We start from the raw sequence: 15,529 nt of genomic DNA on the forward strand, positions 1-15,529 counted from the left end.
AACACGGAAAGGGTGATTCCATCTGCTTTGCAAGGTTAAGTTGTCCTTTGATCAGCATTAGATAACCATGACCTGGATGACTGAGAACATACACAGATATCCAAACAGCCAATTATCCCATCATTTCAAGCAAATTACTTGAACTTTAACCTTAGAGGTCCACTGGCTATTTTGCCATTTTGTTAATTTTCTTTTCAAAAAGTAAACCACTCAGAAAATGTTTACCATGCTCATGTTTGGTATTATCTTTTTCAGCACTACCTCAACCTTTTAAAATGAAGACCATATATATTTTAAGTTTAATTTACTGTATTAGATATAGGGCCTCCAAAAAGCACAACACCCCACAGTTTCTTTTTTAAACAATATATTGTAATTTTTAAAAATAAATTATAATATGCTGAAATTATGTAAAAATACCAGTGCCAGTCCTGTACAGCATGGTCCACTGTCCCCTGTTGGTAACATTAATATATCAGATTAAAATATTCATATTTCCTGTTTTAATCGGCCTATTGACATCAAACAAAAACTGAAAGAAACCTTAAAGATCAGGCTTTTCACACAAAGTAATTGCAACAAAATGTAGCTTAGTTTTCATGCTATCATGTGACAAAAGTAGTGTATGATGAAATCACACCATGGACCCCTAAGAGTTCCTGGACATTATGGAGAATTAGCTCAAAAACTCTAATTGCAGAAATTATTACTATGATGTAGGAAAACTAAAATGTAATGTCCTGATGCGTGCATGCAGGGATTTAGGGGGTTAAGAATCAGTGGTTTTCTGAAAGATGGTTCCAAAATAGTGTGACTAGGGTATTAGTTTAGCCATCTTCCAAAAAGAGCAGCTGTATGTGGAAATGTGGTGAGGTCTCTGCTCTGCGGGGTAAATGTATACCTTAATTGGTTAATTCCAGTTTGATGCCACTTATTACTCATTGTAAGAAGTGCACCAACCTGCTGTTTTTATCTGCTTATTATTAGTTTATGTTCTGCAGTGTCTGCTTTAGTAACAGTATTTTCATAGATTTTGACGTTCTGTATCTCCATCAGTAAATTCTTGTATGTGGTATGAAGATCTTCTTCATTTAGTAATGGTTGGCAGAACAGCTCATGGGTGCATTACTGCCTCCTAGTGGACATCACAAGCTCATTCAGCTGATTATTAGCTTTTTTTGTCTTTTAAATAAATTCGCCCAATGTAACACTGGATTTCCACCCTTTGACAGATAATTCCTCCCTTCTCTCCTTGGCTATCATGTCACAATCCATTATCATCTACATGTCTGTCAGTGGTTGTGTGCCCGTCTGAGTCTAAGGAGCGGTTTTATTAAAAAAAAGTCGCACTGTTATTTAGAACATATATGCATGGAATAAAACAGAAATCCAGATGTTTTCAGTAAAACTAAGTTATTTTTAAACAAAACTGTAAAATCAGAGCTACAAAAATGGAGCTGAGATGGAATTTTTTAGGGCAGATGAATGCTGCTGAAAACTACGGAGCCCCTTAAGGGCCATGCACTGAAAAATGTTAATAGAAAAGTTTCTTGTGTGGATCCAAAACTGACCTATACTCATGAGAAACTTTCCTGTACCTACAAGATAGTTTCTGGTGCTCACTTGTAACTCAGTATTTTCTGCGTATGTCCCTTAAGGGGCTCCGTACAATCATTAAAGTGAAAAAAACAAGGACTCCAGGGTAGTGTGGTAAAAATTTGCTGTCTTGTTGGGGGGAAAGAAATGCAATTAACCTAACTAACATTACTAAATCAAGTTTCACACACATTATGGTAAGAAAGACTAACACCACCCTCAGGTTTTTATGATATTTACTGAAAGTTTATCATTCCTTTTACACATTAATGCCTCCATCAGATACAGACCTTTAGATTTTCTACCCCCTGGTGTTTCCCGCTGGGCTTCAGTGAAGTGAAATGTTGGCCTCCTCCACAGACCCGCTCAGTTATCTACCTGCTACGACGCTGACTTTGAAAGAAGCAGTTAACCAGGGAGATTAAAAGGTTCTGGCAGAGGTCTGCACTCAGCTGACTGCTTTCTTGCTCGACCTTTAAATCTCCCCATGCAGCCCCAGATTTACAAATCCATCCCATTATATTTCGTCACACAATGGGTCTGGAGAAAAGAGGCTTGGATCTTCAAATTGAATCGGCACCTTCACCAGTTTGTGAGGATTTAGCTGAACTCAGAGATGTGTACAAATGATGCCACCATATGTGACTTTTATGTTGTGTAAATTCTGCAAAATGCTGATTCTCTTTGAGCAGTCATACACACCATTTGGGAAATATTTGTTGTTAGGCAGGTGCTTCAGCACAGGACAAATATTTAGCTTTACCAGGTACGTTGGTTTTCCATATGAATGCCTCATGATGCATTCTAATCCCATAACCCTGCTACAACTTTACTCTTTCTGCAGCTCTCCAGCTTTTGATGAAGTTATTGAAGAACAAGGTCACCGCTTTAGGAGAAAAATACATACATATGCATTGCACTAAATTGCTGCATTCAGTAGATTTGGCAAGTGTTCAAGAGTGGAAGAACACAAGAAGTGAGCTATAAGGGGTGGAAAGTTTAATCAACAGAGTTTGTCTTTTTCTCTCTTTAGATTCTTAACTGTGTCTCCCTAATGAGTCCTCTCAGCAGGGTACTTTTACTTTAATTTCTTATGAAGGAGGGCTCATGCTACATCAAATTAGCTGGCATATCTTGAGAAGTTTCTCTCTAATAGTACACCATCTGCTATCACACTGGCAAGAGCATTTGTTTGAGGGGAGAGAAACACACAATATTATCCAGAAACTATAGGGGAGCTTTACTTTAGCTTGAAAGCCTTGGCATGTTTTAAAACTAGTCAGCTCCTAGCTTTCAGAAAACAACCTTATATGACTTATACGCTCTACTTTTTTCCTTGTTTTAAATGTAACACGCATGCTTTTGGTAACAGATCACACTGTAGAGCATTTACCTGTATGTTCAGTCTCAGTTTAACAATTCAAATACAGAGTTTGTCTTAAAAGAGGTGAAGTTAAGGATGCAGGTTCAGCAAGGGTTTATCCCTCTTGTTAATTTGCAAGACAACATAACAGCATGTCTTGTCCTTAAAGAACCTAAGAAAGGTGGAGAACCAACTATGCTTTTCCTGAAATTCAAACGGGTACACCTTTTGAGAATTTTAAAGCCCCTATCAGGAACAAAAGTTCCTTGCGTGAGCTATGTGGACAAATTTGTACCTCTTATACGTTGCTGATCGAATCCAGTACAAGTGTATAATCTAACTAACACATCTGTGTTAAATCTATAGCGTTTACTGTAAAAATGTAAGTGTGTAGCCTGGCATGCACCGCCTCAAACATGTGAACCAGCATCCCCCTACCCTCCCAAATCAGATGGATTGTCCAGATTCAAGTCTGTCATCAGGCACATCCATCCTGCAAAACTTGAAACAATTGTGCATTAGCTGAAAACAGACCTGACCAATCAGGGTCATTTGGGAGAACGAGGTGGTAGCTACAGGTGGGGTTTAGTTGTACTTGAAGCTAATAGTAATGGCTGCTGATGTTGTAGCTTTAGCTTGGATGTAGCTGTAGTATAGCAGCAGCTTAACCAGGACTGGACTACATCACTTTAATAAAAGAAGAATGAAGATAATCACTGAAAGCTTTTCATGAGTATTTTCATTCTTCTCCAGACCTGCCTCGGCACAACAAGCTCAGCAGTGCCTTACTGTTGAGCTCAGGTTACTAATCGATCTGCACATGCCTACTTACTCATTTTTTCTTGTAGCTCTGATTGGCCCATAATGAATCTGACTGACAGAATGTTCATCCAATCACCTTTCAAGGTTTTTTGGGAAGTCCTGCCCTTACCAAACACTTTATATGGGAGGCCAGATGAATGTGAAACTTATCCATGCAATGGATATTCTGTCTGAAACAGTCTATCTGGCATGTCAGGTGAGCAACCTCCTATGTTGTGTCCTCCCGACACAACCCGCTGTTGAAATGCTGATTTTACAGCAGAAATCAACACGTGTGTATCCTCATTCAAAAAACAATTTTTGTTGAAATACTTTATGTCTTTAAGGGCAGAGGCTAAACATGGGGCTAACTTTCAAAAAATTTAGTCTTACGAAGGATATGATCTCAGCATAATTAGATGTATGGCTGGGCTTTGCAGTTATTCAGTGGTCAGTCCTGTTGCCTGACAGCAATAAGGTTCCTGGACTGAATCCATGTTAGAATCAAGGCCAGCCTTGGCTCCTGCCACTAGAGAGTGTTTTTACCATGATACAAGCACAGATCAGTAAACGACGGATTCAGAAACCAACTAGGTGACATCACTAACACTTCATCCAATACTTTATATATTGTTTGGCAAAAACACATTAAAAAACGAAGACTGCAAGCTCTGTGATTGGTCCACTGTGTGGCATCGTATTCTGGATTAAAAAAAAATCCCCTATCCTTTACTGCCTCAACTGATGCAATATTTACCAGCACCATGCCCAACAACTAAAAAAACCCCACTTTTAAAGCACTCAAAATAACCTTACAGAAATGATTTGCCTTGTCATTGATGGTCTTGTTTGCATTTGCAATGATAAAGATAGCCTCATACACCCAATGCATGGGATATATTTCATATTCATCTAGGAAACCTTCCATACAAACCATTCAGGAAGGAGGAATTTTCAAAAGAATTTGGAAAGGTGACTGGCCGAATGTCACATTCTTTCACTTTCATAATGGGACAGTTGGAGTGACAAGACAAAATTACGATAGGCAGGCATTGTTGTAGTCTAGAACAGAGGGTCTTGTGTCCGTCTCGTCTCGTCTCGGTAAAACTGCCACTACACTTTAGCTCCATATGAGCTACACTGGCAGCTACCATCTTCCAGTACAACTAAACCCCACCTGGAACTACTGCCTCGTTCTCCTCAAATGACACTGATATGTCTGTTCTCAGACCTGGCACAAGCTTTGCAAGGTGGATGACAGACATGGAACCTGGCCAATCTGTCTGCTTCACAAGGAGCTTGAGTTAACCCTAAAATTCACACTGCTTAGCTACGGATTAATTTCAGTTTCTTTTTGGTTTGTTTTGTGTCATCCTGGGCTGCAATGTGAGGACTTTTGCCTCACAGTAAGAAGATCTCTTGTATTGAAACCTTGACAGACATGGCCTCTCTGCATGGAGTTTTCATGTTCTCCTGTGTATGCATGAGCTCTCTCTGGGTACTGCAGCTTCCTGTCACAAACCAAAGACATGCTTTAGAGGGTAATTGGTGACTTTAAATTGCTTGTTGGTTTGATTGTTGTTTCTACTTGTGACCAGCCCTGGTGAAACCTTCATGTTTTCCCAGTGACAGCTAGAATCAGCTCTAGGCCCTGGCCAAGAAGTGGAGGTAATAGCTGGGGGGATTCTGAAGAAAATGAAAGAGAAATATGGATTTTGGCTAACAAACAAACTCCTTTTGTTTTTTTGTCTTTTGTCATACTGAAGAGAGGTTGACAAGATTCTCTTAAAATAGTTGACTTGGGGTGCAGATGGCCCAATGGTTAAGGTGCGCCCCGCGTACATGAGCAGCCGGGGTTTAAGTCCAGCCTGTGCCTACTTTCCCACGTCTCTCTCGCTCATCTCTGTCTCCAGTTCTATCCCCTGTCCTCCTCTGTGAATGAAGGCATAAAATGCCAAAAAAATATGAATTGAAAGAAGGTTGCCTTGAGCTCTCGACTGAACCATTTGGTTCCCCTGTCCGGCTGCTGGCAGCTAAAAAGAAAAAGTGTGAACAAACTAGAATTTATTATTTAAACCGGCTAAGTGCCACAGCAGTAAATGACTGTGCCCGTTGGCTTCCTAAGACTACGCATGGTTTTAGAGGTCAAATGAGAACTTCAATTATAACTTCAGTAATTGCTGGCCTGGTGCAATACAATGCTGGATGTTGACTCTCTGTACAAAGCTGCTCCTTTAATCCCCCTGTTCACAGTCTTCAACAGAACATGGCACACTTCCCTAATTCTCATTCTCTGCCATCTCTGCCACCTCTGAGAGGGACCGACAGGCCGAAAATCCAAACATCACACAAACCTCCAACAGCAAACACAAATTAGCCAGCTGTGTCAGAAGTCCCAACAGTTTGAATTTGACATTTCTTTACTTTAAAAAAAGTCTCAAGTTCTTTTACTGCGGCAAAGATAGGAAATAATTGAGATGATATCGTATTCCGCAGAAATCTCATCAGAGAATTTTTCATTACCACAGAGGGCTTCACATCACACATAAGATTTTAATTCTGCTATAACACTGTTAAGCAGACATACAATAGTAGGAAATTATGATTTGAGAACACTTAATTAGAGCGTATTCAGAAAAAATTGCAGACAAAATTGAATTAGGTGGGACTGCAATTATGGTTTTTAATTCAGTGGAATGTGTAAGTGGTGCTGAAAGAGATAAATCCTGGGAATATGAACACTCATGGGCTCATTCTGCATTATTACGCACATCTGCCTCTGTTTTTAGAAATATTTCCATTCCCACGTCTTTTTCAGTGTGGGAATGGCTCCAGCATTGCCACATCACCTTCAACCGCTGAAAGACTTTTCACGTCCTATCACGCCACGTTGCAGTTGTCAAGTTCTCTACAGCTGACGCTGAAACTGACAGTAAAAAGTGTGATGCAACAGCCTTGTGAATGCAGCCCAATGAGATCAAAAGTAAGACAGAAAATAACAGAGAAAGTCTCTCTGTGTGTGATGTTATAGTTTACCTCTCACTGCAGCGGCGGCGGCGTCTGTTGGAGGGCTCTAAGCTTCCAATCTCAGGATGAGTGTTAAACTGTGACCCGCCTGAAAATAAAGTCACAGCTCAGCTCTCAGTGACTGAGGAAATATTCAACGACGACTCCATGGAGACAATTTAATACTTGACTTTGTACGTTTTAAAGGCTAAAGCACATTTAGGCTCAGATAAGGACTGGAGTATTGTAAACACTGATACTTGCTGGGGTGTTCAATTTGAAGGGTTTTCTTTTGGTCCAGATAAGTCGATGTGCTTGTTTTTAAATTGTCAGGATTCAGAGATGCATACTGTGCTCTCATGGTGTCTCCTGCATAAACCATCGCTGATGAAACATGCCCTTCAAATATATTTAGAGCACATCATCAGATGGTATATAAGGTAGTGCATGAGTCCTTCATCTTGGAGTTTCTCCCATCATCAGCAGCCCTCCTGCTGAAGTGTCCTTGCAGCAGAGCTGTTGAATCCCTTTGCTTCAGGGTTGCTGATAGATTATGTGAATGTATGTGCATTGATAAACCTGGCAAGAGAAAAATATTTTCCTTTAATTTCAGCATGTTCAGTTAGACTCCTCAGGCACAAACTCAAGCTGATCAGATTCTTTTATCTTTAAATAAGAGCAAGAAGAAATTAAGTATTCAAAACGTAATTTTAGAATAGTTACAAAAATAAGAGCTTTCTCTATCGGGTCAGGTCAGGTGTGGGAGCATATGCCGGTTTAGCACTTTGCCACGTCAACCTTGGTCCTGGGCTGCTCTGACCTCCTGATGGCCATCCTCCAGGCCTGTGCCAGGCCCATGCCTCATCTCTCCAGGTATCCTCCCAGCTGCCCCCTCCATGACACACAGCAGCCCCTGGCGTCCTACCAGCCCAGTATGTGGTGAGCTGGCCCGGGAACGTGCACCAGGTGCCCATAAAAGTGCAGCTGCTGTTCCTGTATCAGGCAACTGACCCTTCCTGTCGTCGCCCTCCTGAGCACATCCTGCCAAAGATACCTAAAGATGTACCAAAGAGAAGTTGGCACAAAGGAGTGCAGTTGGCACCTCAGGCCATCAGTAAACGCCCAGGCCTCACAAGAGTTTAGAAAGATCAGAAGGACCAAGAACTGAAACACTCTGACTTTCGTCTGCATGCTCAGATACTGCGAACGCCACACAGTCGTACTCAGTGAACTTGTCGCTCCATTCACAAGTCCAAGTGTATGGTTGAGCTGTAAACCTGAGAAATAATTATACAAACCAGTTTAAGCTTTTTTTGGTCTGCCTGTATGTCTTATCCAAAAACCCTTTAAAGCCCAACCAAGTTATAGACAGATAGGGTAGGTGAAATGAGCGAAGGCTTCAGCCTACACCTTTTTGGTCCTGTTTTCTTATTTGTTTTGTTGGTTTTATTTTTTTGTTGTTGATTGTTTGGTGTTAATGCAGAAATAGCATTAACCCAACATTTGTTCACCTGTAAATTTTCACTTTATGTAACTGAGTCTTCATGTTTAAGTGACTGAAATAAACTAAACTAAACTAAATTTCACCAGGACAACCAGGACTATCAGAATATGTGCGCTGCAAGGATGTCAGATGAATAAATCAAGTTTAATGACCAGAAAGACCAAGTAAAAGAACAAAACTGATATTAAATCTCATAGAATCACACTCAGTTCAACAATGGCCAAGCCTTTTCACATCTGCATTTAGCTCCTACAGACTTTGCCTACCACAGGTAAAAATAAGAACTTGCTGACAAGCACACAACAGAAAATAACACTATTATTCATCTCCATAAAACAATTTACATTCTGCTTATATGTGGTATTGCAGTGTGTAAAATGCGCACGCACTAATATGTCCTCTTTCATTATTTGGGCCATAGAGGATGATTTTTTCTAACCTTTCCAAACAGGCAGGTAATCATTTTGTCTCTTGGACATTTTTAGCTGGCCCTGATTGGTCACTACGGTGATGAAAACAGAAGAAGAAATTGAGAAGAAAGCATTGTGATTGGCCAAAAGGCTGACAGAAAGTTTAACTTTGTGGAAAACACAATAAATAGTCATAATATTATGGATTTTGCCATACCGCGCTCTGTGCCTCGATTGAAAATGTTCTGGAAGGTATACAACCGCCAGGAGTCATCTTTAGATTGGCATAAAGGTAAGCTTCCAATCACAGTTCTCTCCGTCTCATGGTTTCTGAGATATTGTTAACAATGCATGAGCTTCTGCTCAAGATCAGCTGGGTTTGGAGGGTAAAGTTAATTGTTAGTCGTAAATGTGGGACTGGCCACAGATATTAATCGGTAGATGCCGCGTTCTGGCTTATCAGATGCATCTTGTTGGGGCGATATGCAAAAGGGTGAGTCCAGCTGGCAATAAATTTAAGTCAATGATGGAGGGAGATCTATCCATGAACTCACTAAAAAATTAAATGATTTTCAAGCCATTTGTTTCGACAAAGACATCAGGCATGTATTTATGACCCAGGATACCTGATCCAATGAAAAACATTGATTTTCGTACCAAAATTCTTTGCCTGATATAAGGTTCCAATGATTCTTTGTATTAAAAAAACAGCAACAAATGTATTAAAAAAGCCAGAATATTCTGCAAATGTCAATTTATGGAAGCATATTACATTTAATTGAGAAAATACCAATACAGTTTATATTCTCAAATCCGATTACAATCTCAGACCCACAATCAATTGAAATATCAAAGAAAAATATGTTCTGTCTAAAGCATAGCCAAGCATATTAATCTGATCCTGAATTATTTTTCTGTTCTAATAAAAAAGTTCATTTGTAAGGGTACAAAACCAGCAGCCCAGGCGGCATCAAAACCTTGAAATCTATGGTACTGACCCAGAAAAATAACTTAAACTGGAATTCCTGAAAAGTTCAATGCCTCTGCATGAGCTTTAGGTTATTACTATTATTGTTTTCTATGCCCTTATTCAAATTAATTGATGTATATTAGTGTTAAACATCAAGTTTGACAGAATAAGCACTGTGAAGCTGTCTTCTACCTCTAAGTCATGGATTCAGACCACACTGGTGCAGCAGTGCAGCACTCATCTAAATAATAATAGTTAAAAAAACTAAAAGATCATAAAAACACCTTTTTGTATTAATTTGGTCTTAATTGCTTCACATTTCCAGTGTGAACTTAAAAATTTGCTTTCAAAGGCAAAATAATTTAATTTTAAATAGGTGATTAAAAATGCTGTTAATCATGATTAACAATTCAAATTAAGCAATTAATCCTGATTTAAAAAAAAACAATCATTTGAAAGCCTGATTTGTGTTTTTTGAACAAAATGTGGTTGCAAATATGGTCGTTTTAACTTGCTTTGTGTTGATCTCTAGCTACTTCCATTAGCCCTGAAACCATCTATCAAAACATACTGTTAAAAATAAAAAGTACAGTATTTCCCAGCACATTCACCTGCACACTCACACTGGTACTGACATTAACCTGGGGGGAGTTCATGCTTTAATTGCTGACACTAGAGCTTCTGGCTCTCTGAACCAAATGGGTCCCCTTGCAGGATACATAATCCATTATCATAAATCAGAAGCGCCAACACAGACAGGTGCTGCATGAATAATTAAAGGTCGGTACATTAGCACTTGTGTGGAGGTACGTGTTTGAGCCGACGTCATTGAACAGGCTAAAAGCACCACAAAAACCCTCCATCCACATTAAACAGCTTAATGCTTTGCACTACACACAGAAATACGAACACGTCGGAGAGAGAGAGAGTGGAGACCGGCCTACCCATCCTCCCCCTCTGCACGAGGTCTGACACAGGAGGAGTATCCCTGGGATAGACAGTGCTTGGAGCAGCGTTTGTCCTCTGTGTAGCTGTGTGGTCCTATCTCTCGTGCCTGAGCTGGTACCCTTGTCTGAACCTGAGCGGGCTAGCCAGGTTGCTGGTGAATGTGTAATGGGAGAGTCCGGGGAGCTGCAGGCAGGGCAGGCAAAAAGGTCTGCTCTAGCAAGCAGGTTTTAGGTCTACAGATCTCCATTCTAACATTAATTACACTTGAGGCAAATTCATTTGGATTCTCGCCCAGTGAGAGATAAGCTTTAACTGCAGACGAGGCAGCAGAGGAGCCGGAGAGGAAAGAGAGATACTCCTGATGCTGCCCTCCTTTGCTCTGCTGTGGCTCTTTTATCACACTAAGTTTTGAGGCTTTTAATGCCACACGTGTGGAATTCAATCATCCAGACTTTAAAGGGATAGTTGGGCATTTTTGAAGTTGGGTTTTATGGGGTATTTGCACAGGAGATGTTGATCAACTTGGCCCTTCTGTGCAGAAAGAGGCAGGAACGCATGCACAGAAGCTGGGCTACATTGTAACAGATTTGCTCCACTTGCTTTGACTAATTTAAAGAAAAAAAGGTAAAAACACTGTATTTACATAAGCTACATTGCTTTTCTTTTCTGCGTGCAAGCCGCTTTATTCTTGCACTACTTCAGTCCACCAAAACCCCGTTTAAAAGATAACAAACTATCCCTATAAAAAGCACTGCTTATCAAAATGCAGCAATGTCTGACAGACCTACAGCATTCTTATAATAACAGATAGAATTTAGGGTTAAAGTAAATTCAGGTAAATGAAGCTTGAAAGGATTTACTGAAGTCAAAATTTGCAATATTAAAATTAAGAGGCAGTTTCCACCTTGCATCCTTGGTGATCTGATAAAAATAGCTAAGCCTTGTTACTATGTGTACATGCACCATAATGTGTTGTAAGGATGGAAAGATATCACACAGCTCAGACCACATACAGAGGTTGTCAGGCTGGCATTTATCTAGACTGGTTTGGCAGTGTAAACATGTCCCAGGCAGCAACAGAGGTATTCCCCTCAACTGGGAGAACTTTGCTGCCTCCCTCCCGGTGTAAAGGATGAGGCATTCAGTCTTTCCAAACCAGCAGGCGCTTATTTGCATATGAGGCAAGGGGGTGAATTCTGATCTTAAGTACTCAATGGAGATGCATGTTTTTTTTAATTTAATTTTTGGGCTTTTTTGCCTTTGTTTGAGACAGAACAGTGGAAAGAGTGGGCGATCAGGGAGAAAGCATGGGAAATGACATTGAGGAAAAAGGTCAAAGGTAAGAATCAAATCTGGGCCCACTACTTCAAAGACAATATTCTCTGAATATGCTGCACGACTGCTGGTGTGGTGCAGGGTTTATGCAGGTATACGGAGTATGCCCACATATTTTTCAGTCTTAACAGAGTATACCCACCTCTCAATCCTCCCTCTTAGGATGACAAAGGCAACAAAAAGTATCTGACTACACTAGAGCATCGCTTTGTAAGGCATAATCACCAACACTACTGATGAATATTGAACAGTTTACTCAAAATGGGGAATCATGTAGTTGTTTCAGCCTTTGGGAAATCTGGTCTTCTTGTCTGTAGATCCATACTCCTCCTTATTTGTGCATATTTAGATATATTTTTCAGTTTATCTATTATATCATTTGTCAGTAGTGGTCTAAATCACCTGTTTCATCATACAATACAATGTCATTATTTTTGACAATAAAGCGGTATTTTCTGATATCACAAAATCTGCAAGGATTAGATTTCAGTGTGATTGATATACACCCCCCTCCAAAATATTGGAACAGATAGATTCAAACAGATTAAAGGGAATAAGACCTAATATTTAGTTGTAAATCCTTTGCTTGCAATGACTTCATCAAGCCTGTGACCCATTGACACAACCAAACTTAGTGTCGGTCTCCTATTTAGCAGGTAAAATGCGTGCTCTATAGGGTTTAAGTAAAGATATTGACTTGGCCAGTCTAAAACCTTCTACTTCTTGCCCTGGATGAACCCCTTTGTTGTTTTGACAGTGTGTTTTGGATCATTATCTTGCTGCATGATGAAGGATCTCCCTATCTGTTTGGTTGCATCCTTCTATAAATTGTCAGACAAAATGTTTCTGTAGACTTCTGAGATTATGTTGCTGCTGCCATCATGGGTTACATCATCAATGAAGATTAATGAGCCCGTTCCAGAAAGAGACATGCAAGCCCAAGCCATGACATTACCTGGAAATAAAAGCTGAAATGTTGATCTCTTGCCTCATATTCATCTTTTGATATCAAGTCCAAATATTTTCAGTAAAAAGCAAAATACAGCAGAATTAAAGGAATTGGCCTCACTGTTCCCATTCTTTTAGAGGGGAATGTATCACAAAGAGCATTGTTTAAACCTGCGTTCTCTGTAAAGTATGTTGAGATAACTCTGATTGTGAATTGGTGCTATACTAATTCAGATTAATCCTAAAGCAAGGCATTGTTAAAGCAGAGTGTAAACACCAATAAATAAGTGCTTTTCTTTCACTCAACCTCAGATGTTAATGCAAGGTATAAACAGCCTAAACATTCTTGAATACTAATGGGAATGCATAAAGTAGCCTGAACCTGAACCTATCAGTGTTGTGATTGCATTTGATTAGTGCATGATATATAACAGTCAGCTATAACTCGCTTTGAAAAATTCATCTGACTTTACAAAACCTAGCTTACATGGTAGATCAGGAATGACACTGTCCAACAGAGCTTCTTCTAGATGCAAAATTGTGCAAAAGATGATGATACATTTTTTGCTCTTACTGTTATCTATCATTTGCCATCAAATAAGCGAAAATCGATTGTTTACAGTATAACTTGATTCTTTTCTTTCTTGTAGTTGATTGCAAATTGAATTCCTTTGAATCGCGGACTATTTGTATAGACAAAGAAGGCTGTTGGAGATGTTCCCTTGGGCTGAAAAGATGAAATGATTAATTTGTTCATTATAAAACACAACAGACAGATCAATAATTCAAGTAATTATTTGCCTCCCAAGAACAGTGTGATTCTTCTCCTCTGAAAGCCAAAAATTACAAACAAGAAGATTTAAAAAATATACATCACATTTATTTGTACTGATACCAAGAGTCCGTACAGAGTTGTCTTTGTCTATTGAAGTGTTTGGGCTCTACAGGTAAGGACCTGTTTCCTACTTCCGTACATCCAACAGTCAACAAACTGTATCACCAATCGTTGCTTAACCACTACCAAAAAACAGAGAGTTTGACATAGCACACCACTGTGTTTGTTCTCTAAAGGTAACACAATGTACAAAAAGCAAGTCTGGAAATAGTAAGATTCTTGTTTCCATATAAAACGTTTTTTTTTCTCCTCAATGTGTGAATAAGAAAACAATGCACTTATCTCTACTGAGCTTCTGCTGCATTGCTTGTTAGGCGGCCAAGGGGTAAATTGATGCAGATAAGTAATGAAAAGAAACAGGCCGGCTGATCCCTGTATTACTACCACAGCAGCTTTCGAGGAATTGTTCACGCTCTGCAGAGACAAAGAGCCATAGCAGCCTTCTAAAAGTGGTTAGACGCCAGTCAATGAGGGCAACACATGATGTTAGAGTGAATGATTAAACCAATCTTCCCACACAATGTACACTACAGTACAACACTACTGTCATGTTGGAAAGAGCTGTGCAAATCAAATGTCCAGGGCCTCAAAAGAAACTGGGAACTTAAAGGATGACCTCCGAAGAGCCGCATGTTAAACTGGCACACTGAACCCCCTTTGGCAGACCTCGGCCCTCTGGGATGGGTTAAGGCCAAAGCAATCAGGCAGTCAGAGGGGACGAGGGAGCAGAAGACTGGTGGCTCCCTCCATGACGATGAGGATGGCACAGTGGCCTCACCAGGAAACTGAAGGCACCAGGAGAACCAGCAGCAGTGCTGTCCATGTTAGGCTCTGAGGTGGGCAGTGCACCGAGCACTGGCTGCTTTTTGCTCGAACACCTGAGACGAGAAGAGGAGGGGGAAGAGAAAGAGTTGATACTGATGAAAACAAAGAGGATAAACAAAACCTGGATGTACATTCATAACTCCATTGATCTACTGATGAAATACACCCAGGGTGCTTTTTCTAGTAGGAAAGAAACAGAATTTCTTTGCTAAAGGATGAAAAAATGGGTGGTGAGAGAAACGGAAATGAGTAGGAAAACAGTAATCCATCTCCCTGGAAAGCTGGCTGTCCACATCACACAGAGGACTGCAAACTTTCTCCTCATCCTGTTGCTCAGAAGTTAATTGGCTGTGCAGGAGTAGGAAGGCTTGTGTGGGCGATGTAATTAAAACAGTATTAGCCAAAGAAAACTTGGCTCGCACAACAGCTGTGGCGACTCAATTAAGGGCAGAACGTAAGATTAGTAGAAAGAGAAATGAGGCCGTACATGGAGATGGGATTTCAGGGGTCATGCAGGCAGAGTGAAGGAGGACACTCGCTAACTCGCAGCTTACCGGAGGAGGTGACCAGTCGAACCTGGGAGCTGACCGCTCCCTCTCCCCCTTCACTGAGAGCCCGCACCTCAATGATGTAGGTGCCTCCCTCTGGCAGTGAGAGTATGGTGGAGGGGTTAATGGTTCTTGTCACCTGGTTGTGGCCTCTGCCCTCCTGTCTGAGTAACACCTGCAGCACAGCATTGCACAGCATACACAGGTCAAACTTATAGGAATACAAAACACATTAGAAAAGTTCCCTTTTACCTCATACAGGGATGAAATAATAAATCAAAAGGAGTTAACTTCTGCTGTAAAGGAATACAGGAATAAAGCCTAAGGTTCTAAGGCTTAGAAGGCCATGGATTGATAATTTTTACCCAACAGTTCAAAGG

The 15,529-nt window shown here is 40.3% G+C and overlaps 1 protein-coding gene across 5 annotated transcripts in view; it reads right to left on the reverse strand.

Moving 5' to 3' along the window:
* Positions 1–13,792: 13,792 nt before the first annotated feature.
* Positions 13,793–15,529, reverse strand: part of cntn5 (contactin 5) — a 244,915-nt gene continuing 243,178 nt past the window's right edge. For all 5 annotated transcript variants that reach the window (XM_041805310.1, XM_041805301.1, XM_041805293.1 and 2 more), the window contains 2 exons: positions 15,156–15,324; positions 13,793–14,654 (listed from right to left, as the gene is read on the reverse strand). In XM_041805310.1, coding sequence (XP_041661244.1) covers positions 14,551–14,654; positions 15,156–15,324 — 273 coding nt within the window. In that variant the 3' untranslated portion in view covers positions 13,793–14,550. The remainder of the gene's footprint in view (positions 14,655–15,155; positions 15,325–15,529) is intronic.

Source organism: Cheilinus undulatus, linkage group 2 (assembly GCF_018320785.1).
Source record: "Cheilinus undulatus linkage group 2, ASM1832078v1, whole genome shotgun sequence".
Lineage (NCBI taxonomy): Eukaryota > Metazoa > Chordata > Actinopteri > Labriformes > Labridae > Cheilinus > Cheilinus undulatus.